Source organism: Parasteatoda tepidariorum, chromosome 9, assembly GCF_982258835.1.
Source record: "Parasteatoda tepidariorum strain Cologne lab strain chromosome 9, Ptep-v5.0, whole genome shotgun sequence".
Classification (NCBI taxonomy): Eukaryota; Metazoa; Arthropoda; class Arachnida; order Araneae; family Theridiidae; genus Parasteatoda; species Parasteatoda tepidariorum.
In genome coordinates this window covers 62,215,032-62,242,625 of record NC_141763.1, presented here as the reverse complement: position 1 = coordinate 62,242,625, position 27,594 = coordinate 62,215,032, and the positions used below count along the sequence as shown (strand labels likewise).

The following is a 27,594-nucleotide window of genomic DNA, read 5'->3' as shown; positions in this document are numbered from 1 at the left end:
ATTTTCAAGGCAGCCCTAATCTTAATGTTTGGACCCTCTTATCATAAGCATTTTATCAATAACTCATCATTGTCATTATCAAAATTTTGTACATCAAAAGTAATTGAAAAAGTCACAAATCAAGAATGTTTGCCTTGGTTCAAAAAATAATGTAACTGTTTTAAATCCTTTATTTAAATAAATGATGATCCTGTGTTTAAATAAATGAAAATTAAGTACTTTAACGTAAACTTGAATTTTTTTGCAATGAAATGCTTGCAGAACATTTACATAAATTAATAAGTCCTGTTGCAGAACGTTTGAAAATATTCTGCTTCTGGGACTAAATTTACAAAATTTTTAAAAATACACTAGCCAATTTCGAATATATTTTTTTAAAAACCCTTTCATTTTGAAAACAATAACAGAAAACTTTTTTTAAAATTTGACTAACTAATTATTTTATTATACAATTGCTTTAAAACAAATACTTCTACTTGATCACAATTTCGAAATTCAATTTCTAGATTAATAAAAAAAAGAAAAAGAAAACAATTATGCTTCATTAAAAACAATTATAATGTTCATATTCAGAAAACTTAGCTGCCTCTAGAAATTCTTTATCGAAGGTCTGCTCTGATTGGTTACTAATTGTTTGCCCCTCATCTGATTGGCTCCCGATACCAACTCGATTTTTAACGAAGATCTTCTTTGAACCTCCACCTCTTATCAAAATTAGTGATATTGTGCTGCGAGATATAGACTTCTAAAAGAAACTGAGAAATTTGAGGTTCTCACTTTTTTTAGGTACTGTTTACAGAGGATTTACAAGATCATCCTTTTCAGGCACCAGAAATTGCAAAATAACTTTGTGCAATCAAATTTTGACAAGAGTTCTAAATTGGGCTTTAAGAGGACGGCCAAATGAATATCCTGATAAAAAAAATTTCAAACTATTTTCTTGGAACTTAATGATTTTTCCATCCATCGAAATTGTTTATTAAGGGGTAATAATAGTAGTAATTCCTGTATTGGATAGTAACGCATCCTCCAAGCTCTACATCTGGGACATCCAGGAATTGAAAAGATGAAAGCTCTTGCTACATTCATATGTGTCGTGGCCAGGCATGAACTATAACATAGAAGTGCATGTTCAGAGATGCCAAGAATGTCAAAAGACAAGTCATGCCCCTTCTAATACTTCAAGTCATAGCTTCCGATGACAGAGGCCAGCTTGGAGCATCGTAGTACAACTTTCAACTTTCTTGGAGAAGAATCTCTTTCGTAGGATTATGATAGCTCCATGACCTCCATCTGGAAATGGTCAAGCTAAAAGAACAGTCCAGACTGTAAAAGATTCCCAAAGACGTATCGTGAAGTGAAATTGGAAGAAACGTCTAGCAAAAATGAATTATTTCAAAAAGCAGTAACTCCTGGGCGTGATATTGTACCGTAATTTTGCTTGTATAGTCTGCAGACTATCTGTGTTAAAAATACGAATTTTTGAAGCTGCGGACTATTCACCAGTGCGGATAATCCGCTGGTTGTTCACGGTTACAATCATTGAAATTTAAAAAACACTCTGCCGTGAACTGCTGATGATCAAATATAAACAAAAGCGTGAGATTCCAAGAAAACACTCGTATGTATTGTATGGATAGTAAACCATAGAGCATAGTGCAGAACGAATGAGTAGTAGCAAGTAGAGCTCCTAAAATCCAGGCTGGCGCATCAAGCAGTGCCGGGATATGAGCACTCACTTAGCGCAACCAGAGTCTTGTATCCCAGTATCCTTCGCACTGCTTTAGCGCAACAGCCAGGAGGGGGAAAAGTAGTTGATGCGTCAGCTTGGTTTTTAGGAGCCTTAGTAGCAAGTACCTGGAGTACGGAGAAAAAAAAAGCATGATTCATTTACTTATAGCGTGGTGTTTAATACTACAGTCCACAGATGGCGCTATGCGCATCCTAATTAATTATTCATTGAACTTGAGAAAATAAATAGTGTATGTGTATCGATTCCTGTGTGTGGAGTGTTTCAATGTTTTCGATGTATAATTCAATATTCTAAGTTCATCTCCAATTCCAGTAAATTGTGGCAAATTCTAACTGAATTGTGAGATATCAAAACGTTCCACCTTTAATTTTATAGTTCCAAGTCTATACAACAACCGAGTCAGGTAAAAATTTATGAAACATTCTTTTTCCCGCTATTTGCTAAATCATTTGGTCAAGTCTCGCCGGAACCCAGCTGAAATATTCTAATTCAAAATTCCTGGCTTGTTGTTGTTTCGGCAAATATTTTTTCTAAAATATTGTCATAATTCAATAAAAAAGTAACATTCGAAGTTTATTCATACGTGCTAAGCTTAAAACGAAAGAAATGTTCGAAGTGTAATATTTCAAATTCAAGTGTATTCAAAAGGGTTAAATCTGCTTAAATGTGCTTATTTACTTATTTGATTGATTAATTACTTATGTGCTAAATTACTGATGTATTCTGCCATTGTCATTCCTGTAATATAATTTACAAAAAACTTTCGTTTTCCCCTTCCCTTTTATTATTGTTTTCTTTATTACTGTTTCGTTTTATACCGCTGTAATTCTTTTTGCAATTTCGCATTCTCCCCCGTTCACGTTCACAGGCGTCAGTGGAATCATTTTTGTTTGGGCTAGACAGTTAGACTTTTGTAAACAGCTCTGTTCTGTGGTTTTTGATTTAATAAATTATTTTTCTTATTCTAATATATTCTAATGGATATGGAAGCCTTGTTAAAGAAAAAAAAGAGTATTAAATCATCGATTACTAAATTGCAAAAGAAAACAGAAGAGGAAATTGGGAATTTAAATAATGCGGGTTTATTGGCTCGGAAAAATAGATTTTTGGAATTTAGAACTGAGGCAAAAGATATTTTTGATTCTATTATAAGTATTTGCGAGGAAAAGGATGAGGAAACTTATTCTACGGAAAAGGACGACATTTTAGATGCGTTAGAGTCAGTACTTGTCGATATCGACACCCGGCTTTTGCCTCCCGTAGTGAATTCCAGTTTTGAGGTTAAAAACCAAAGTTCAGGCCAGGCTTCTGTCTCATCTCAGTTTGCTGAAGTGAAACTTCCTACGTTATCTTTACCTACATTTTCTGGTGCAAATGAGGAGTGGCTTGCCTTTTCCGATCTTTTTGAAGCTGCAGTTTCGAACAATCAAAATTTGACGGGAGCGCAAAAATTGCAATATTTAAAGGGGAGTTTAAAATCAGATGCCTTAAAAATCGTAAACTCTTTATCCATTACCAATGATAATTTCGAAATCGCTTGGAAATTGCTAAAAGATAGATACTTTAACAAAAGAGAAATTATGTCCTCCTTAATGAAAAAGTTTATCAATATAACGCCCTTGAGTGGAGAATCATCCACACAAATTTTAAATTTGATAGATTCCACTAAGGAATTCGTAAGAATGTTAGAGTCCCTGGAATACAAGGTTGATCCAACTACAGATACCCTTTTAATGCACATGATATTGTTCAAGCTTGATGCAAATTCAAGAACTTGGTTCGAGAGAACCTTTCAAACTGATGTCATTCCAAAGTTGGACGAACTGTTGCAATTCCTTGCAACACAAGCTAGATCTATCCCGAGTTCAACTACTAAGAGATACATTCAAAGAAAGGTGACTTTGGTCGCGTCCAACGCCCAGTCACAATGTCCTCTATGTAATGGAGATCATACATTGTCGAAGTGTGATACGTTCTTAAAATTATCCGTTCAAGGTCGTTTAAATTTCGTTAAATCGAATAATGTTTGTTTTAACTGTTTAACTCGATTTCACAGTGTGAAAACTTGCAACAGCAAGTTTAGATGTAAAAGGTGCAAAAAACCCCACCACTCTTTACTTCATATCGAAAATGTTAGCGATAGGGGAAAACAGGGTGCTATAAATGAGTCAAATTCTAGTGAACTTTCTATCAACGCTCCTGCGTTTTCGCCTGCCCTTATTCCAAGTACTAGTCAATTAAGTGATAATTCTAGAGTGGTAGATGTTACATTGTGTATTTCAGGTGTGGGGCCAGACGTTCAAACTCTCCTCTGTACTGCTCTGATTCAGGTGAGAGATATTTGGGGTAACTATCAAACCTGTAGATGTCTTCTGGACAGCGGTAGCCAGGCTTCGCTTATTACAAATGAGTGTATTGAGAAATTGGGCTTGCAAAAGGAAAAGGCCAATGTTCGCATTTCGTGCTTAGGCGCATCCAATACGCGTACAAATGGGGTTGCTGAGATTCAATTCACTTCACATTTTTCATCTCAAAATTCCTTTCATGCATCCGTCTATGTGATTAACAAAATTGTAGGCATGATTCCACATCACGACTTAGATTCCTCAATGCGCGAATTATTTGGGGATATTTCTCTGGCTGATCCAGCATTTTACAAGAGTGCTCCGATTGATGTACTCCTTGGTGTTGACCTTACTTTGCCATTGCTAAAAGGTCAAACATTATCGTTAGGTAAGGATAAGCCATTTGCCATTCGTTCAGAACTGGGTTGGATAATTGGTGGTAAGGCAAATTCTGGTGGTCAAAATTCTCTACATGTCAATTATATTCAGTTAGAATCGGATCTTCTAATCAATAAATTCTGGGAATTAGATTCTGTACCATGCGTCAAACCCTTAACTTCTTTAGAAGAGGCTTGTGAAGATCATTTCGTAAAGACACATTCTAGGGATGAGAGTGGCAGATACACAGTAAGGTTGCCCTTTCACACTTCTCCCACGCGGTTAGGTAATTCAAAACAAAATGCAATTCGTAGGCTAATCAGCGTGGAACGCCATCTCATTTCTAATCCTGAGAAATACAACCTCTATCGAAAATTTATGAAGGAATACCGTGATTTAAATCACATGGAACTGGTTCCGGACTCTGACATTAATAAAATCGAAAGTTTATACCTTCCTCACCATGGAGTTGTCAGAGACACTAGCTGCACAACAAAGCTTCGTGTAGTTTTTGATGCTTCCAGTAAAACTTCATCCGGATTCTCTCTCAACGATCTGCTCCTGGTTGGTCCAAGAGTGCAACCAGAACTTTTCCCTATTCTCATCCAGTTTCGACTTTTCAGTGTAGCCATTTGCGCTGATGTTGAAAAGATGTTCCGCCAGATTAAAGTTCATGAGGAAGACGTAGACTGGCAAAGAATTCTTTGGAGGGATTCTCCAACCGAACAAATAAAGGAGTATCGTCTTATTACCGTTACGTACGGTACGTCCTCGGCACCATTCCTCTCCACAAGAACCTTACGACAGCTTGCCATAGACGAACAAGAAAATTATCCAAACGCTTCAAGAGCCACCCTTTGTCATTTTTACGTTGATGATTTGCTGAGCGGGAGTGCAACAAAGGAGGGAGCCATTCAACTGGTGTCCGAACTGCAGGAGATGATGAAGAGAGGAGGATTTTCTCTACGCAAATGGGTGTCAAATGATCCTGACGTACTAGCAACCATTTCGGAAGAGTTAAAGACCGTTGATTCCAAACACATGATCAACGACGACCAACCGGTCAAGATTCTGGGAATAGCTTGGCTTCCAGATGTTGACACTTTCACTTTTACCATCACCGTCAATGAGAGCGACGTATGGACTAAACGCAAGGTACTTTCCGAAGTCGCAAAAATCTTTGACCCCTTGGGCTGGTTGGCACCTACAGTTATCACTTCCAAAATCTTCATCCAAGAGCTGTGGAGTCATCATCTAGGCTGGGATGAGGAGCTACCAGACTCTCTGGCAAGTCAATGGAGAGTATTCCAGAAACAGCTTCCTCTACTTACAAATATCAAGATTCCACGCTATATCCTCATTCCACAGGCTACCGACGTACAAGTACACAGATTCTGTGATTCTTCAGAAAAGGCCTACTGTGCTGCTATATACATTCGTTCCAAAGATACAAACCAAGCCGTGACATCTAGACTGCTAACTTCCAAGACACGTGTCTCTCCAGTAAAACCACAGTCTCTACCTCGACTGGAACTCTGTTCTGCCTTACTTCTGGCCAATTTGTTACAAGCTACCTTGCCGACACTAACTGTGCCAATCTCTGAGACATTTGCATGGTCTGATTCCAAGATCACACTGGCATGGTTGAAGTCCGAACCAAGAAGATGGCAACCGTTCGTAGCTAATCGAGTAGCACGAATTCAAGAGCTGATTCCAACTAAACTAGAAAAGTGCGACTTGTGGTTCAACGGACCTGATTGGTTAAATAGTTCTACTTTTCCTAATGGAAGGTTTGAAGATGATCCACAATTAAAAGAAAACATGACTGCCGAAGCCAAAACAACCAAGCTGATCATGTTGAATGTAGTTGATGCTACTTTCAAGGCAGAGGTTTTTCAAAAATTTTCGTCTTGGAACAAACTGAAAAGAGTAGTTGCTTATTGTTTAAGATTCGTGAGGAACTGTTCCGTTGCTGCAGATAAAAGAAACAAATCCTTCTTAACAACGGCAGAATTGAATGAAGCCGAGAAGAGAATTGTCAAATTCATCCAACAAGATCATTTTCCGGCGGAAGTCTCCTATCTTTCAACAGGCAAGCAACTTCCTTCGAATAACAAGCTTATTCCCTTGACTCCGTTCTTCGATGATTCCGGAATAATTCGGGTCGGTGGTAGACTGAAAAATTCATTGCTTCCAGAATCAAAGAAGCATCCCATCCTGCTTCCTAAAACCGACCATATTGTGAGCTTACTTATCACGGATTATCACTTGAAACTTCTTCATGCCGGACCGCAACTTCTCCTAGCAACTCTCAGAGAGAAATTTTTGATTCTCTCAGCCAGAGATGCAGTTAGAAGAGTGGTGAAAACATGTATCCCATGCTTCATAAATCGTCCAAGGCTCGCCGAGCAAATCATGGGAGATCTTCCAGAGTCCAGAGTTTGTCCCTCTTCTATTTTCCAACGAACTGGTCTTGACTTCGCCGGCCCATTCTTAATACGGAGCTCCAAGGGAAGAGGCAGCCGCAATACTAAGTGCTACATATGCGTCTTCGTCTGCCTCGCAACGAAGGCAGTTCACCTTGAAGTCGTCAGCGACTTAACCTCAAAAGCATTTATTGCTTGTGTAAAAAGATTTGTGGCACGCAGAGGTAGACCTTCAGATATCTTCTGCGATCAAGGAACCAATTTCTACGGAGCTAGCAGAGAGCTCAAAAAGGAGTTCCGGCAGTTGATGAAGGAAGATGCCCTTCAACAATTCCTGGTAACAGACAACATCGCCTTTCACTTCAATCCTCCGTCTGCTCCCCACTTCGGAGGCATTTGGGAGGCTACAGTGAAATCGTTCAAATTTCATTTGAAAAGAGTTGTTGGGGATGCTAGTCTCACCTTCGAAGAACTGGCCCCGCTGTCATGCCAAATCGAGGCATGCCTTAACTCAAGACCACTATGTGCATTATCTAGCAGTCCAGATGATCCGTCTGTTCTGACACCAGGACATTTCCTGATAGGAAAGGCATTGACAGCTATTCCACAACCTACGGTTCCAGACGACATCCGTCAATGCGACCGTTGGCGATTACTAACAAGAATGACCCAACATTTTTGGAATAGATGGTCTTCTGAGTATTTGACATTGTTGCAATCACGATCGAAGTGGCGTTTCCCTAAAAAGAACCTTGAAATCGGAGATCTTGTCTTAATCAAGAACGACAACTTACCCCCACTACAATGGAAGTTAGGGAAAGTCACGGAAACGTTCCCTGGTAAAGACGATAAGGTTCGTGTGGTTAGGGTAAGAACTCATACTGGGGAACTGGTGAGACCTATAGCAAAACTGTGTCCTCTTCCTATAAACACTTGAACATTTGAAATTATGTATGTAAAACCAGTTGCTTAATTTTATAAATTTAGAAGTGTGCTTTATTGTCAATTGATTACTTAATTATTGTTTAACTAAATTCATTAATTTTGAAACCCCTCCGTGTTTCAAGGGGGGCGGTATGTTTAATACTACAGTCCACAGATGGCGCTATGCGCATCCTAATTAATTATTCATTGAACTTGAGAAAATAAATAGTGTATGTGTATCGATTCCTGTGTGGAGTGTTTCAATGTTTTCGATGTATAATTCAATATTCTAAGTTCATCTCCAATTCCAGTAAATTGTGGCAAATTCTAACTGAATTGTGAGATATCAAAACGTTCCACCTTTAATTTTATAGTTCCAAGTCCATACAACAACCGAGTCAGGTAAAAATTTATGAAACATTCTTTTTCCCGCTATTTGCTAAATCACGTGGTTTGACAACACCGAGTGAGTGGGGTCGAAGGTCGTATTTCATTACCACTTATCACGAGGAAAGCAAGTTGCACAGTATTTTGTTTTCGTATTTTGTCTTTCATCTTCGATAACATTGATCCAACATTACGTTTGTGAAACATTGTCGGAGTTTTACTGCTGAGTTTAAACCCAAGGTAGTTGTGAAAGCTGAAAAAGAAAGAAATAGAGAAGTGGGCCGTTATTTTGAAGTGGACGAGAAAGCGGTGAGAAATTGGCGCAAACAAAAGGATGAGTTAAAAAGCATGGGCAGAAAGCTATCCAATCGGCACGGAAACGCAAAATGGCCAAACTTTAGAGGAAAATTTACTGAGATGGGTTCTCGACCAAAGAAATTCCGGACACTCCATTTCAACAGTTAAAATCCGTCTCCGAGCGAAGTCCATGACAGAACAGATGCAGATAACGGATTTCAAGGGAGGAATAAATTGGGTTTACCGCTTCATGCGTCGTAAAAACTTGAGAGTTCGAAGCAGAACAACAATGTGTCAGGCTGTTCTGGACGACGTAGATGAAATAAAAGCTTCTTTCCTTCAGCTTACAAGGAAAGTTATTGCAGAAGGGAAGTATTCCCTAAAAAATATTATAAATATGGACGAAGTTCCATTAACATTTGATTGTCCACCGAATCGCATCATCTATACTTGTGGAGTGAAAACAGTATCAATAACAACTGGTCAAGAAAAGAACCATTTCACAGTAAAGCTCGCCTGCTGTGCTGACGGCACAAAGTTGAAGCCGCTCTTAATCTTTAAGAAAAAAACAATTCCCAAGGAAAATTAATACTCGAAGCGTCGTAATACGGTGCGATGAAAAGGGTTGGTGCAACGAGGACATTATGCTCTATTAGTTTCAAGAAATTTGGAAGAAGAGAGAAGGTGCCTTTTTCAATTCCAAAGGAGTACTAATTATGGATTCCATGAGGGCACACATAAAAGACAGTGTAAAGGCGGAAGCTAAAAAAAAAACATCGGTGCTGAACTTAGCGTTATTCCAAGAGGTTTAACAAAAAATCCAGCAACCTCTGGATATTAGCGTGAACAAAAGTTTCAAGTCCCACGTACGTCACCGATAGTGTACTTTATTAATGGAATCGGGTACCGTTTGGACTAAAAAATTTTCCAAACTCTTTTCAACGCCTAATGCAAATTGTTTCAGCTGGCCTTTAGCCACTCCAAATTGCGGTTTATTTAGATGACATAATAGCTTCAAAAAATAACATACATGATCACTTAGAAAAACTTAAACTTGCTTTTAGTAGACTGCGGCAATATAATTTAAAATTAAATGTAAATTTTTAATGTCCAAAATTAAATATTTGGGTTTCCAAATTAGTGATGGGAAAGTTTATCCCGATGACTCAAATATTTCAGTTATTGATAGTTTTAAAATTCCAAAAAATAAAACGGAAGTCAAATCTTTTCTTGGATTAATTGGGGTTTTATAGAAGATTTGTACAAAATTTTGCTGAAAACGCTCTTCCACTTACACAGTTAACTCGAAATAACTCCACTTTCAATTTTGATAAACAGGCTTTAAACGAATGTCTAGCAAAGTTCCTTCTTCAACAGCAATGCACTCCTTCCATGACAATAGGCGCTAGTCCTGCAGAACTGCTGATGAGGAGGAAACTGAGAACTGTCAACGATCCAGTTTTTGTGCAGAGCAAGGAACAAGGTCCAAAGTGCTTTCCAGCAACGGTGATTAATCGCACAGGTTCAGTTTCTTACCAAGCTGTTACAACAGGTGGTGATATAATAACGTTACGTAAATCAAATGTGAAAGCATATTCCAGATCATCTGATTGCTTCTTCTGATCCCAGTATGGCATCTCTGTCGAATGAGTCACAGAGTCCTGAGACGAAAGTACCATCTGTAATACCAGTGTAAATTCTCAGAGTATAGTCGTTGAGAATACAATCTCATAACAAGAATCTTTTTCTATTCTTGTAGCAGAACAGACTTTGAGTGCAAGACATACTATCAACCGGTCAAGCAGCTTCAAAGACTTTGTTCATTCCTAGGGCAAAAGAGGGCTGTGATGTCAACAAAGTTCACTTTCTGTCATCATTAACAAATTAATGAAGACAGTCTTTAGTTACATAACAGCAGAGCCTCCTCTCAAACCAGTATAAGGACAAATTTATGTTTGTTGCTAATCTTCTGTTACCTGTTATACGTTATTTTTATAAGTAGTTATTTTGTTATAAGTTTCTCTACTGTGTAATAAATAACCACACTCTGCCACCACCAACTAATGGGTCAGTGCATTTGATAAGGATATCCCTGTTTTGTTTTTTTCCGCAATAGTTATTATTGTTATATCGCTGGGCTTTGCTTTAAAAGCCAGACATCATAATGTATGTGAATGTATAATCAAGTATTTTGGAAATGAAGAAAAACTATGTATTATATTAGGGTATTAAATCTCTGGAAGCAGGTTAAGGTATTATTTCAACCTGGAGCAGGTAATGTTTGTTTTCCCTAAATCCCTTTCATTAATTATTTATTCCCTGTTTTCAAGTTCTCTTTTTCCCGCTCTGACGTACGAGCGAACCACCAATAGGTAGTAGCTATAGCTGTGACGAAATAATGTCGTCATCGAACCTGTGCAGCGTGGACGGTGTGGCGCGCGATCTACGAAGGGAGAGTTTTTTTTTCTCTCTCTTAGCTTCCCGAGGTGATGGTCGTGACTGGCGCCTGCAGGGTCCGAATCAAGTTAACGCGACGGGACGGACGCGTCCCTATCTCCCGATGGACATCACGATAAGTTTTCCTATTTCTTTTCATATTGCTTCGTTTAACGCTAAATTTAAATAAACAAATTTATTTTTTTTTATTTATTAAATCCGTAGGATCCTATCAAATACGTAATTCTAATAATTAAACTTAACTTCGTGGTAGCTGTGCCACGTGCTCGCGCTAATTTAACTTAATATGAAATGAAAACTTAATATTTTTTTTTTATCATCCCCTGCTCCAGAGAATCTTTTTTTTTATTGTATTAAAATGATTAGTAATGATTTTCATTGTCATGTTTAAATTAGAATGTTAAACCACATGAGGAATGTTATACTTAATTGTTTTAGAATGTTAAACCACATGAGTAATGTTATACTTAATTGTTTGAGCTGAACATGATTAATATGATTTTCAATAAATATTGTAATTTTATATAAACTTAACTCTCATTTATTAGCAGTTATTAATTGATTCACTTTAGGCAGTTATTGTGATTTTAGTAGCTTTTAGTTATATATTTGAATATTTTCCTGACAGGCTCGAACCTGATTTTAGATTAGCTTAAATAATTTATTTGGAGGAAAATGCTTGAATTACTTTGATTGCATAAAAATAATAAAATATTAAATCAAGATAAATAATTTTATTAAGAAATCTAAGCCTAGATGCAATTAGATTTAAGTATTAGTGAAGCACGTGTCGATCCACACGTGTTGATTTAGACTTGAACTAGAATAGTAAATTGTTAATTCTAATTTTTTCTTAATTAATTTCATAATTAAATTAATGAAACGGTTCGATAGTGATGAGTAATTATCAAGGAATATTAATTATTTTTCTCCACTAACTAGTTATTCAAATTCACAACGCAATTCAAATTAATGAGAGACACATTTTTAGGTACTGTTATATGTCTCCATAAAGCAAATATAACATTATTGTGCCACATACCTTGCTATGCTAAAAGGTTTTTGCTGAAAAATTGTGTAACTCTAAAACAAATTAATGATTTTTTAAACAAACAATAATTTTATTTAAATTAACAAACAATGCAACTAAGCAATAAATTAATTACTAGATTAAATTACATTTTTTAAAGAAGCTATTGCACAGCCAAATCTTTGAAAATATACAACATCATAAATCATAGATTAACAACTTATCCTTTATAATTTGGCTTATGAACTACAGTAAACCATATAACATACCTATGATCAGCAAAAATAATTGTTCCATCTAAACTGTGCCGTGTAATGTATTCATCAGCAATAGCTTCTTCAAGAGACAGCTGATTGTAAGGATCAGCATCAACAACTCTGATGAAGGCTTTAAATGTTGGTGAGGCTAGCAAATTTCAATAAGAAACTTAATTAAAAATAATATACAAATGATTCACTAACAACATTCACACTAAGTTGAGCACAAATTTTTAGAAAACTGCATAAAAAATATTTTTTTGTACAAAAACAAAAGTAATGTCATTTGTGTCGAAAAAGAAATGGGGAAGAAAAACTGATTTGTTAACTAATTCGTTTTAAAATATTTGTTTAAATATAGGATAAAAATTAAGGAAAATCTTTTCCACTAGTGTAAGATATGAAAATTCATATCTATAATCATGGCAGTTTTAACACTAATCACACCATAACAGGTCAAAAGACCCGTTTTTGTATGTTGTATTGTATTGAAAAGTGTTGGTATGTTTAGTGTTAAATATAGAAAAGTTACTTATTAAAATTTAATATTATATATATTCATATTTTTTAAACATATAAGTTTATTACCTTTTCTTGGAGAATTTTCAGAAGCACTTTCCTCTTCAATTGGAGTCATAGCACCCATTATATGAACAAACTGATAAGTCTGAACCTCTGATCGAGGTTGGTTTTTCTCCTTCATTCGACAGTAAAAAGAGCATCGAGGTATTTTGTTAGTGCAATCTAAAAATTAAAGCAATCAAAAAGAATAGCAAATACTAAGTGTACCTTCATTTCCAAAACAAAATATTAAAATACGTAAGAATTTAAATTCACAATTCCTGTATTTTTCATTTTACCTTTTTCTTAACAATGCCATCACAACGACACTTAAAAAATATAGGGTGTTATTCAATCTGGAAAAATGGGAAAAACCAGGTAGTTCAAGATAGACATTAGAAATCATTAAAATACCATAGGTTTGATAATTTTATTGAAGTATGTATAGTATTTTTATCATTGCCTTTGGGAGTTCATATGATTTTTCACGTTAGTATTTTTAAAATTTCATTACTTTATTTATGTTTGAGTTATTTTTGTTGCAATTAAACAGAATCATATTTACAATAAATTTTTAAACTGCGAGTAGGTGGACAAGTAGAAATTATTGTACATAGGCTCATATGAGACTGTGATTAATAAAAGTGTATTACTGGAGAACTGAGATGTTATCATTTAAAGCAATTTTGAAAGGTAAAAAAAAAAAAAAAATAAATAAATATGACTGTCAATGTGCGCTGAGAAATCTAAAACATAATTTATTAAAGTAGATAGAAAACTGTCTCTCTTTCTCAGTTGAGACTCTCATTCAGAGTTCACATGCTAGCACAATACATTGTTGCTGGCATGACGATCAATAACTTCAACAGAACAGGGAACAAATTGTCAGAATGGCAGTAGAATGTTATTAACTTTATTTTGCTATAACTTCAAACAAACTCTAAAAGTTTATGTTTCTATTTGGTAAAAGCGGTATAACAAGAAACAAATTGAATTTAACAAAGCAAATTTTTCAGAAAAAGGAACAAAGCTACAGAGAAATAGAGAAGACTTGATTAATTGATATTTAAACATCTATTTACTCACCTTTTTCTGAAAAGGCAAAAAGTAAACTATTTAATTCAGATTTAACCATTTCTACATCTTCTGGGTGAATAAACATATAAATTGTGTGTCCCACTATGTCAATCTAAGCAAAAAATAATAAATGTATAAAGCCCTAAGATATAATTTTATGTTTATAAAATACATAAAAACAATATGTTAAACACATTCTGCTGCAAAGAAACACAATAAATTGAAAAAACTTTTCTGAAAATTCTAGGTAGATCAAATTTTTTTCAGAAGATTTATGTTTTTTATAATTGGTAGCAAAGACAGCATTGTAGAATTTTGATAATGTCTGCAGACTATTTCTAGAATTTTTCAAATATCTTACTAAAACAGGGAAAAGATTTAAAATAACAAGCGATCACTAAATACTTCAATCTGTGAAGAGTTCTTTACTAAGAGTGACAAAAATAAGTTTTCTCATATATTTCTTCCAAATGGTACTTAAGTTGCTAATTGTTTTCTTCAGCATTAATTCATTGCCTTTTTTGTCGTTTTCCTATGGTTTTACAAATTATCATACATTTAATATCACAAGCGAGTTTTAAATTTGAGCTATCCCTTTTTTGAAGTGTTTGATTTGCGCTGATTCCATCGTAATTTCAAAAACTAATTTTCATTTCGAGCCCCTTTCACATGTTTTTTTTTCTATTCTGAAACTTTGTAGACGATATGTACCAATTTTGACACTACAAAAGAATAAAATAAAACTACAAAAATTCTTGTATGGTTAAAAATTGCTTTTTATATATTAGGACATTTAAATATACCCTAGCACATAACAAAAAGGATCCAAATTTGATCGGCATTAAGTCATCTTCTATTAAAATTAATTGTATTCATGTCTTTTCTATATCAATTTATATGCTAAACACATATTATTCATTAATAATAAATGAACATGCTAAGGCTGATAAAATCTTACATCTTGATGACCAAGATAACGCTCAACACTTCGAGACGTAAATAGAATTTTTCCATTGGACTCTGCAACTAGTAGAAATCCATCTACAGACTGCAATTAAAATTATACATTAATATTTTAAAATAGAATAATTACATAAATATAAAGTTATAGTATTTTTACCTCAAGAATATCTCTAACTTGATCAGGGTTTAAAAAAGATGGACACCATTTAAAAGATTTTAACCTTTTTCTTCCACTTAATGGACCTATTAGAAAAGCAGTTTTTTAAAATGTTGCAATGGAATTAAAAATTACATTTATATATGAATACTAAGAATCCCAAACTGTCATAAGTGTGGGAAAAAAATTTCTCCTTCACTGCTGAACTCACAAATACAAAAATATTTCATTATTTTAAGAGGGGATATATGAATACAGATAAAAGTAAAATTTTAAAAGTGGAACACAACTTTTAATGATGCCTTAATTATTTGTTATTTTTTTCGAAATGGAAGTCTTCAACAGTATTAAATTATCACGAATGGAAATGCTTCTCGGAATGAAACCACGGACTGTGAGGCTTCGTTTCGGGAAAGGAAGTCGACCCTGTAGACCAGAGGTCACCAAAGTGGTCTATATAGATCCTCAGGGGTCTATTTAACATAAGCGGGGGTCGATCCGAACCGGAAGGGTCGATTGGTCGAAGGATTATCAGTATTTTTCAGATATGTGACAAATAGAAATAAAAGAAGAAGACTTGGAAATATATACAGGTAACAACTATCATACAAAAGTCAGCAATTAAATAACACTAAAAAAGAATCGTATCAAAATTCAATATTTGGAATACTAACAGAACTTTAACCTAAATTATCAAAAAATCTAATTTAATAAAATAGAGAATTGCATGGCCTCATTTTCAGCTCAAACATATAACTAAAATAAAACAATTTAAAAGAAAAAATAATTAAAAACATATCAATCATTCTAAGATAAATTCTCATTGAAAATAAAGAACTGACATATTTTCTTACTTTTACATATTCTTAAATATGCAGCACTCAACCTCAAGATACTTGTTTTATCCATGCGTTTAGCTGCTTTCGAGACTATTGGGACAATTGTTGCAAGCTCACTTATATAACCATTCAGTTTATCCCTTCTTTGTTTTTCAGCCACATTCCTCTGAACACGTGCCACAGCGCTGAAATTAAACCATATGAATACTGTTATTTTAATTAACTGTGTTAATGTATTATCTAAATAGTCTGTTTTAAACCTTATAAAAGTCCCGCAGTGGACTGATCGTTAAGACACGGTTCCCAGCAGATCACCGAAGTCAAGCATCACTGGCTACGGTCAGTGTGCGGGTGGGTGACCACTTGGATCAGTCTGCGTCGGGACCGAGGGTGTGCAGTATTGGTCCTCGTTAAACTGTGCTACCGTAAAGTGCTTGACTTCGCGAGCAGGTCTTCGGGCTACCGAAGCGGGGGTGCCATCCCTTCCGCAGAGGATCAAAATTGTGATGGCATGTCTTCGGATCATCCTCCGGGATGTTTCCCAGACCGTCGCCAATAGCCCATTGTGCAGCTCTAGTGCGACGTAAATGAACAACAACAACAAACCATATAAAAAGTAATTTTTTAACCTGAAAAAAAAACTGATAATGTATTGAATGAGAAGATTCATTTGCGCAGCAATCAAGCAGGATCCAGCCATGTTTAGCATTTGTCAAAGACTGAGTTATTACCAAAGATTTCACAAGTACATGTGTGAATACTTGTGTAATAGTTATTGAAAATTTTTTTTATAGTTATGGCATTACATTGTCATGCAAATTAATAATTAATGTTTGTGTTATTGTTTGCCCTCAAATTTAAGCTTGAGTTTAATATTCACTTAAGTATAATTGAAATCCAAAGTTGGAATGTTACAAAATCACACATTATTTTATAATTCATAAGAATCTCATTTACGTTATTTTGGAGGAAGAAGAGGGATCAGGACTGGAGGAAGAAGCAGATGCATCACTAAGATTTGTCTTTTCTTCCATTTTAAACTTCAGGGCACTGGAAACCAAATAACTTCCACTGAAATTTTAAAATAAAAAATAGATAAATCATTAACAACAATACACTAAACAGAGTATATTGACTTAAACTAATTTAACCCTATTGTAATGTTATGCATTACTAGAATCTGAAATTAAGTCTTTAATAATATTCATATTATTTAACGGTTGAAACATGATACTAACTGAATTGTAAGTATTTTTCAAAGTGGCAACAGCAAATTAAATGTAGATGTTGTAAGATCCAGTGGCAGAAACACCTAACATTGGCGGTGACATGACAGTTTTTGTCTGTGCTAATAAAACTACAGTACAGAACCCGTTATACGGAAATCAGAAAACCAAAAAACCGAAACGAAATTTGATAAATTTTTCCGCCATTTTTTTTGTAAAAAAATGTTTTTTTTCCGCTTAAGATTTTTCTTTCTTTTTGGAATGATGTTTACCTTACCATCATTTTGGAAATAATTATAAGTGTATAACTTCATCACTTTTTCTTTTTTCTTTTTTTTAAGATTATTTCCAAATAATTTTTTTTTAGTTGGGTTTAACAATGAAAAAAATGGCTTTTTGTAGCGATTCAGAAAACCGGAAAAATCAGTAATCCGGAATAGCGATGGTCCCGATCGTTCCGGATAATCGGTTCCCTACTACTGTATTTTTAAAATTCTTCGTAACTTTCGGGCACATTTTTCTTGTGGCCTGTTCTGCAAAATCTTCGGAGCGGGATCTGCACGGAGATCAGGCAAGAACATACATTGCACTGCCCGCAAATACCACCGTGTCAAGTTAGTGGCACCATCCCTTGCATTGCGAAACGGAATGGAGGAATCAAGTTTTATGAGCAACTTCACTGTCCTTGTGACCGCTCCGTTCTCTGCACCCAGTACTTTCCCTTTCCTGCTTCCTCTGTGTTGCGTTTTGAATGCTCGCTAAGAGATCAAGATTGTATGGAAAAGAAACAACATGCTAAAATGTCATCACAAGACAAGATGTGGTGGTTTATAGAAAACCCAATGTTAGCATTGATGAAGCAGAATTAGCCAGGTTACTCACTGAAGAAAATTTCAATGATATTTTGATTTTTATTTCTTTTTTGTGTGTGTATACTACTGTAGAATAATTCAGAAAGATCGCGGTTCATATATTTGTTACTTAGCGAATAGATGTGCAATAAAATAATCCCAAATTGTTATGTAAGGTGATGCACTAGGATGAAATTTAGCTTCAAGAAAGCAAAATTAGTGAATGTCTTTCGATGATTGAAAACTACAGTGTGAGATCTGCTGCTAGAGCTATTGATATACCTATCTCAAATTTACATTCTCACTTAATTATTAATAATCACTGCACCACACACTTCAAAGAATTTAAAATTCAACACCTTTTAAAAGATTTTGTAACAAATAAATTTCATATTTGTGTTTTAGTGGTTGACTTATGCAACGAATATAGCAGAAATTTGCTATCTGGTAAACAAATATAGAAGTATACTTATATACTGGAATATACAGAACTATAAACAGCAAGTTTATACAAAAAAAGACAAAATTTATTGTTTAATATGGTAGTTCTTAAAAATTTTATCTAGCTTCTAAGATTTTATAACTTTTGGCAAGTCCCTGTTACTCCTAAAACTCTTTCACAAAAATATTTGGTTTATAACTGAAATTTACTTAAGTAACAGCAATATTATAATGGTAGTTGGAAAACTTACTTTCCTACCTTCATTTTATTACATTACATTAAAATTCACAATAGTTTTGGGGGGACAACAGAGATAACACAAAAAAATTTGTCTATAGTGGAGACATCATTTATTACAGAAAACACAGATCTATTACAATAAAAAAAAAAATCAAAATGCAACTAATACAAATAGGGATTGTTTATCTTACTTACAATTACTGGTCTATAGTTCATGAAGTAGCTTTATTTACTATCCAATAGTAAATGTCACAAAAATATATATCCGAGTAAAAAAACAGCATGTTTACGTAGCAACACTTTATTTACAAATCTGTACACTCTTAAAACCTTCTACATTCATTTCAAGAACTCATCAAGTAAATTGCATGAATAAAACACAGGAAACGATATCCCGACCTATATACACACAAGTTGTTTGAAGCAGGACAAAGGAGGATTTTAGCCGAGCTGAACAAATCATTTAAGAATATAATAAGTCAAATGCATTTTAACTAATGCTTCACTACAATTTATTCAAAATCATTCAATTGGCATGACATTTGATAAACCGAAATATTAGTACCAAAAAGAAAATAAGCAGCCCGTTATCTGTAGCCAAAACGTAAACTTTATTATTCTTCGAGTTAAGAACTTCGACTTCCATTATCTCCAGCGTTTTAAGCCGCTTTAACATGAAAGCTATTTCGGCAATGCGTTGCAATATTTGGATCGATTGTGGCCAATGATGTGGCCTATAATAAACTTGTCTTGTTTCCGCAAATCTTTACATATAATAAAATTAAGAGTGAGAATTAATTCCGCAACACTGGAATTCGCAATTCAAATAAACTATAGGTGGCGCAGGTGTCTCGGGCAAATGGCGTCAGAAAAAGGTAATACAATCTGAGGTTGTACCTGTTTCGTTCGTTCGTTCTTTTAGGTTGTTCGGGGTGCCTGAGGCCGGAACGGCCCTTTACCCCTTCATCTTGTGATAGGTTCAATGAGGTAGTTTCTTAAGGTGGATAGTGGGATGATGATTCTAAGTAGAAATAAGATGGTGGCTTGGCTGAGTTGTCGGCGTCATGGAGTAGTGAGGATCACTATGTCTTGTTTTCGGGAAGTAGGGATCGGAGTAATTGGACTAACTTCTCGTTCTGTAGTAGTTCTTGCAGCTCCCGGAAGATCTGCAGGAATCTGTTTGCAGTTTCGCTGGCACTCTTGGGCTGTCTCTGCTTCTGCTGTGGTTTTCTCCTTGGCCTGGCACCGCAGCCTGAAAAACAGGCAGGGTGATCTCCATCGCAGTTGATGCAGGTAGCAGGAAGGCTTTTGGGCTTGGTGCATTGAAATGTAAAATGGGCTCCCGCACACTTCATACATGCAGGTTCATTTGGACAGTTCTTTTGGGTATGGCCAAACTTTTGGCACCGATAACATTGGACTTCAAAGCGACCTCCTCTAAATCGCTCTATCTGCACGGTAGTAGAAAGAAGCTGCGTGATGTTGATGCATTCTCTATTCTCAGGGCTGTCTGGAAGTAGGATCAGGAAAAGGGGGAGGACCTTATATCCTTCGCCACGCCTCTTCTTGAACTGCTCTATTCTGATTGGCCGATGACCGCTAGCTGTGAGTTCTTCTTCCAAGATGGGAATCTTAGAGTCTATTGGGAGTCCTTTAACTAGGAATTTGAGTTTTCTGCAATTCTTCTGAGGAATTTCTATCTGATCTGTTGTCTCATCTGGGGATGTGGCTACGAGATGTTGTTAGTAGTTGGGATGTCCATATTCTCTGTGGGTTCTGGAGTGGGAGTTTTCTTCTTCTTTTTCTTTGGGGCTCGGATTCCGGTTGTTCCGTGGAATTTTCAGCACTGATTTCAGGTGTTTGCTTGGGCTGCTCTGGTACTGTTTCAGTTTGAACTGTAGTCAATTCAGGTTCAGGTGTCTCAATGGCTGTATCAGTCTTTGCAGCTGCGGCTTCCACCATCGTCTGAATAGCTGGGGAGTCTCTAATACTTTTCAATATTAGCATCTCTTCGGCTAAGAACTTCTTCTCGTAAAGGCGTTCGATGTGAATGGTCGAGTACTTGTTCGTAACCTTTAGCAATCTCGGCATCAATGTTGATCGCTTGTCTTTGTGCGTGCTCGAAGTCTTCATCGAAAGAAGTCCCATAATTCAATAAAAAGGCATAACTCCTCTGTTTCCTTCTAATCTCAGCGAAATCCAGTTCTGGTTCACGTTGAGTACGGAAGGTCTTCTCTCCGCGGCCGGAACGATGGTTTGCTATGATAGCGCAGAGCTTGGTTATAATACAACCTTACTCTTCGGAGTCTGGAACGAGAATGGTGGTGTACCTGTTTCCCAGTGTATAACTGAGTGATAACTGAGCATTTTTGTACTACCTAGCTTAATTTTATGGTCCAGTGATGGATTTTATTAAATTATTAGATATTTTAGCATGTATCTGGAAAGGGACGAAAAATCCAGGAGCATCACTGAAGGTGAAAAAATAATTAATTCAAACCACATTCTAACGTGTGGTGTTGTAAAGCAGCCATTACCGCGGAAAAGAATCATTTATGCGGTTTGCCTTCGTTCTACGAAGTTAAATTCTTCTCCGTATGTAATTGAAGGTGCTTTATTTAAAAGAATGTCTGGAAATGGATACGGCATATCACAATTTAATTACAGTTGTCCTGCTGGTGCTGGACGTGTCTGCAAGCATGTGGCTGCAGTGTTGTTGTATTGTAACAGGTAATTGGGTATTCTCTTTTATGTATGGTTTATCAATTTTGTTTCTATTAGTTTGCCGAATAATGTGGCAGAACTTCTAGATAATGTTTTGATATTCAGAGTATAGGCACGTTTTGTAAACGTGATCAACAGAATCTCTAGTAACGATCTCGGTAATATTAGTATCTAGATTATACTGTGTAATCCTGAATTCAAAATGTAGACTTTTTTCAGTAATTTGATCAACATAATCATCTAATTATGGCCTCAGTAAAATTAGTACCCAGATTGTTATTGATTAAAAATGCATGGATGGAAAATGCCAGGTTCATTGTATCTTTTCATTCCTTATAGTTTTTTTGTGAATTTATGCTTTGAAACATATTTATTTAGCAGATATAACCAGCCTAATTATGCATAATTAGGCTGTTGAAAAGTGTTCAATTTAATTGCTGAGTTATTAGCCAAATTATTTACTACAATGATTTTTTTTCTTATTGTAAGATCAATTTGCTATAACTTTTTTAAAAATTTTGTTTTGCATTTTGCTTATCAAATCTTAGTAACTTAGTTTATTTCATTTCTTACATTTCTGATTCATTAATTATTATTCAGTGACTAGAATAATAGTTATGTTTCAATTCAGGTCAATGTTAGGTACAAAAGGTATTCCACAATTATTATATACAAATCCTTGTATAAAATTTGTGTGTATAAAGGTCATTGAATCATATGGTTTTTTCTTATTATTATTGAAAATTCATTGAATGAAAACTTTTTGGTTATATAATTTTTTTCTAATTTTAGGCATGCAGTTTCTTCGTTAGAGGAAATATCTTCTACTGATAAGTCTTGTTATTGGGATAAGCAGAAATCCTCTCTAAAAAAAATATGACATTGTGCCTTTGCAAGACTTCTGTTGTGTTTCACAGAAAAAAGATCATGTCGTCTCTCTCAGTGAGGATGTTCTTGGCTCTTATGAGTTAATGATTTTGAAAGCCTGTCCAAATTCAGCTCTCGCCAGACATAAAGCTTGTTATTTAACAACACCAAAGCCTATTCTGTAAGTTATTTTTCATTTTGGTGCTTTTTTTCGATAAAAGAATTGCTAATTTATTGCTCTAAGAGCTGATTACTGAAATACGGAATTGAAAATTAATTTGACTACAAATTTAAATTTGACTTTTTCCTACACATGTATTATACATATGTTTGTTCTTGTATTTTTTTTTTTCACTCGGCGACCACTTGTTAGAATGAGTAAATCAGTTCTCAAAAAACGTTGTCTCGCAAAATATAAAATTGCAAACACCAAACTTTCCCCGAAACTTTTTCTGGTACCGGTTGAAAACATCCTCCTCCAATCACAGCACTGCCGACGCGAAATCCAAAACCGATCAGATAAGATTGTTTTATTTATTGATTCAAAGATTAAGTTGGGTGTTATTGTTAAAATAATTTAAGTGAATAAATTATTTTAAATAAATATTTAATTTTATTTAAAACATAATTATTTGAATTTTTATGAAAAAGGGGGTAGACTAATAGAATGTACGTACTCTAAGGGGGGGGGGGGGGAGTAAGACCTTATGTACGGTAATGTACGAAGGGGGGAGGGGGTTAAAATTTCTCCAATTTTGTGTACGTACTTTTTGAACGGCCCCACACTACACTCTAAGGGCGCGTTCCTTTATTCGCACAGAGTGCACTGGTTCCACACCAGTCGTTCCAAAATTAAACGAGTTTTAAACCGGTGCGAAACTGATCGTTTTTTTATTCGAACTGAAATTGGTTAGTGTCGCACGAAGTGCACTAGTTTGAAAGTCGGTGTGCTTGTTGAGAATACAAATTAAAAATGGCCGGCAGTTGTATAGGAGAAATGGATTTTTATCATCAGTGTGGTAATTGCAAGCTTTTAGGCCGAGAAGAGGAAATTAGAGAACATGTGAAGAATTGCCCTACAGAAAGTGAATCTATTAATGATTCTCTTACTTTTGGTATGTTATATAAAAGAATTATGTTAATGATAAGGTAAATTACGTACTAAAAGTTAATATTTATTATCTATTCCATGATCTATTCTTAACTTCCAATGATTATTATTATGCATATATCTGTACGTATGATACTCTGTTGAAGAGTGTTTATGTATTTTTTAATATATATTATTATTATATGAAATTAGTAAGTTAATTTCGTTTCATTGCTATTAATAAGAATTTTTTGAAAATATTAATGAAACACGAAATAGGTACCTCTCAGACCTCTGTACTGTATCTTAAACACAACATCATATGCCTGACAAGCATTTACATATATATTCTTAAATTCATTGCATGTAGTGAGTGGTAGTCAAAATCAGATTAAGCTTTTCGTGGCGGGTAGCCTTTGTGTGCTCATTCAGGGCGTAGTGAGAGGAATTATACTACGGGATAGGGGTTTTACACCACAAAGTTTTTTTTTTAAGAAAAAAAAATTGCCAATAATGAAGTTTTTGTCCTATATACATCTATTATAGTCTAGTCTTAAAATTTTTGAGACTTTCAAATAGTTTTTTTTATTAATTTTAAATTTTTTTTACAGACTCTTGGGCCGACCCTGACGAGCCATTGTCTGGTAACGTATCAGAAGGAGAAACCAGCGAACTGTTGCAAGGGAAAAATGTGTTTGCATGGAGCAATTCTGCTACACTGCTTTTGCTCTCTATTTATAAGGAGAAGCTGGAGCGTTTCAAGTTTAATAAGAAAAAAACAATATGGACTGAAATAGCTACAGCTATGGCCAAGCACGGCTATCAATTGAGTCACATCCAGTGTGACAATAAGATCAAGGGACTGTTGTCCAGTTACAGGAAGGTGAAAGACAATAACCGGCTTTCAAGTAGCAAGCGCATAACTTGCAAATTTTATGAAGAATTAGATGCAATGTTCTGCAAAGCACCCACAATCAACCCTGTCTCTGCTTCATCTTCCCTGTCCGGATTTAAGGTGCGATCTAATTCAGAGAGAGGAGCTGAATCCTCTGCACGTTCCCCTTCTTACCCCTTCCTTCCATCACCATTCTTCTACGGCTCAGGAAGAGCCAAGTAGAACGCCGAATCCTACACCGAAACGAAAACGTGAAGAGGAAGAGCCTCACTATTTTGCTCTTTTTAGGGAAAGTTGTGAGAGAAGGCACAGGGAAAGGATGGAACAAAACAAAGAATTCCTTTCCTTGTTAAAAGAGCTTATATCCAAGTTGAATTAATTTATTATTGTTTAATTTCATTTATGTTTAATTTCTTTTCCATTTGTATGTGTAAAATAAATAATTTTGTTCTTAATAATTAAAGTGAGTGCTTGATATGTTTTTTTTTTATCATATTGTCTGTATTTAGATACGTTCATGAAAAGCCAGTAAAATTAGGTATGTATAAGTTTAGTTATTTTTGGATGATAGTTATCATTTTTATTGGGTCAGGCAATGAATATCCAGTGAGCTGAATACATTTGTATGCATATTAATCATATTTCATCTTTGTGAGAAAAAAGAATGGAAAATTTTTAAATATTTTATGCAAGCCAAATTATATCAGAATAAAGTAGTTGGAGATTTATTGTAAATTGGGTTCGTTAAAAATGTTAATTCTTTGAACTTTGTTAACGCTTAATTTTTAATGTATTTTTTATATATTATAATAAATTTTTGTATTTATTATGGTGTTTCTCTAGATTCACTATCACCATTTAGTTAATGTCTAGTTTACTGTGATAACTTGTACGTAATTATTACTCTTAACACTAGTTTCCTCAACCAACATTAGTTAGAATACATATTGCCTAAGATTCCACTAACTAAAATAATGTAGCAAAATAAATTTTTTTAAACTAGGCAACTATATCCCCAATTCAAAATATAAATTGCTCCCCCCAGATGTCCCTTTGAAATGTATCATTATCAATTGATAGAAATCTTGTGAATCTTAGAAGTTTTTTCAACATTTTCTTTTACTTGCGTTAATAAACACAAATTGTGTTGAAATAAAAAAAGTTTCTTTTGCATTAATAAAGACATTGCGTTTGAAAATATCGCCTCTTCTGATGAGTAATTATAATAATAAAAATGAACATACTGCATACATACAATATAAATTTATTTTAAGTTGTGACAGAAAATTTTAACTAAAAGAATAAAATACTGAATAAACACTGCATTCCTATTTATACACTTGGCTGCAGCAAATGCATGTAACTAGTAGATGAAAATATATCCTGAGAAACCTGAAATTTTTCAAAAATTCCATTTCTTAACAAATTTCTAAAAACGACTAAATACATGTCTGTTCTAAGAGACAATATGGCTAATTACATGAAACATTACTCAAATTATTTAACACCAGTGATGGCAAGTTCCTTCGAGTGTAAAAACCACCTTAGAAGAAATAGTTCATTCTAATCCAAGCAGAAGAAACTTCTTTTCTTTTTCAAAAAAAAATATGTATGCATCAAAATATTTAAACAGATAATAATTGAAATCTAGTTTAAATGATTGTATTTATTTAAATAAGTAAAAATTCGAGAATTTTTAAAAAGTTTAATATGTTGAAGAGTATAGTAAAACATAACTTAATATTTGTGTAAAGAACTATTTAAAACTGCATAATCAAATTTCTTTTGATATCAGAATTCTCAAAAAGAAATATGTAGTTTAAAATTCTAAATAAAGCTAATAATTTTTTTTCTTAAAAAAATTTTAATGTTATAAATTTACTAAAACAGTCCTTGGCCAAATTATTAGACACACTAAAAGATTCTATGATAAATCTCAATTATCAGGAGATACTATACAGTTTCATTGTTTTTCCGAGACAAACTGAAATGTATTCGTTTACCTTCGAGTACCAATTGGTTAAATGAGGATGATATATAAATTCGACGATGTATTATATAAATATAGAATATTAATTATCAGGTATTATATTGTAATAATTAGATCAAATTATTAGATGCACAGTAGGCTTATGGTAATTACATGTTTAGCACAAGTTTATATGCAAATCTTTTATATATAAACATACATGTAATGGGGTTTTGATTAAGGAGATTTTTAAAAACATTCCTATTTGTATTTATTTTTAACGTATTGCATTACAATGTTAACCAATTGATACATGAATGTAAACAGGTGAAAACCGGTTTGAACCGTGTAAAAACAATTAAGCTAATATCACCTGATAATTAAGATTTTTCTTAAAATCTTTAAGTGCGTCCAATAATTTAGCTAGGGATTGTATTTTAAATTTGAGCTAATCTTATAATATTTATTGTTAAACAACTGTATTCGTGAATTAGTTTTAAAAGATGACAATAGAAAATATTATTATTAATGAATAATAATTTGCTTATTATTAATTAATAATATTTTCTATTTGTTTCAAACAATATAGAAAATATTATTAATTAATAATATGCAAATTATTCCAAATTTAAGGCAGAGTGCCACAAATATAGTCCCTTTTGTTATTGGTTCATCAGCTTCTTCATAATCCCTATTGTCTGGTTCATTAGGATCTTTCATATTATCAACAAAATCCTCTTGCTTTATGCAAATGTTGTGCAGCACACATGAGCTTAAAACATATAGAGGGAGGTACTCTATTTTGTCGATGTTAAAATACATCAACCGTCGAAATCTGCCTTTTAATTGCCCAAAGGCACGTTCAATGCAAACCCGACTTGAAGACAATCTGTTGTTAAAGTTGATTTGTCTCCTTCCTAGATGATCATTGTTTTTGTAGAGGTTTATTCCAAGCGGATATGCTGCGTCTCCAACGAGATGAGTATGATTGGGAAAATAACGAGGGTTTCCAATCATCTCGTTGTAAACTTCCGAATTTCGGAAAACTCATGCGTCATGCACAGACCCGGGGAAAGAGCAAAATACATGCGTGAACATTAAGTCAACTGTGCATACAGTTTGAAGTATCAAACTATGCTTGTCCTTTCTGTTATAATACTTTTCTGGGTCTTTTCGCGGAGCTTTAATTGCTATATGGGAGCCATCAATAGCACCGATGATGCCAGGGAAGCCTTTTATTTCACGAAATTCACTTTCAGCAACAACAGGATCAGGCCAAGTAATAATATTTGGAGCCATCTTTTCCAAAATATAGGATACCTTCAAAAGGCATCTAAATAGGGAAGATTTAGTCAGATCAAATCTGTCAGCAATAGATCGGAAAGAAAAAAAAAACTTTATTTTTTATAACATTTGAATTAAAATCTTATTGCTTTTAA

General features: G+C 34.4%; 2 protein-coding genes across 6 annotated transcripts in view; one reads left to right on the top strand and one right to left on the bottom strand.

Moving 5' to 3' along the window:
• LOC122268406 (basic helix-loop-helix ARNT-like protein 2) overlaps positions 1–19,637 on the bottom strand; it is a 69,569-nt gene extending 49,932 nt beyond the window's left edge. For 2 of the 5 annotated variants that reach the window (XM_087151995.1, XM_087151999.1), the window contains exons 1-8: positions 18,806–19,478; positions 16,809–16,922; positions 15,867–16,036; positions 15,013–15,098; positions 14,851–14,940; positions 13,902–14,004; positions 12,843–12,998; positions 12,267–12,402 (exon numbers count right to left, since the gene is read on the bottom strand). In XM_087151995.1, coding sequence (XP_087008121.1) covers positions 12,267–12,402; positions 12,843–12,998; positions 13,902–14,004; positions 14,851–14,940; positions 15,013–15,098; positions 15,867–16,036; positions 16,809–16,885 — 818 coding nt within the window. In that variant the 5' untranslated portion in view covers positions 16,886–16,922; positions 18,806–19,478. Of the gene's footprint in view, positions 1–12,266; positions 12,403–12,842; positions 12,999–13,901; positions 14,005–14,850; positions 14,941–15,012; positions 15,099–15,866; positions 16,037–16,808; positions 16,925–18,798; positions 19,480–19,507 lie in introns of those variants that run through there. The other 3 variants (XM_087151997.1, XM_087151998.1, XM_087151996.1) reach the window with 3 other exon arrangements.
• Positions 19,638–23,174: 3,537 nt separating this feature from the next.
• Positions 23,175–24,408, top strand: LOC147804111 (uncharacterized). Its single transcript, XM_087152000.1, has 2 exons — positions 23,175–23,316; positions 23,903–24,408. Exons 1-2 carry the CDS (start codon positions 23,175–23,177, stop codon positions 24,406–24,408), a joined length of 648 nt encoding a protein of 215 aa, XP_087008126.1.
• The last annotated feature ends 3,186 nt before the right edge of the window (positions 24,409–27,594 follow it).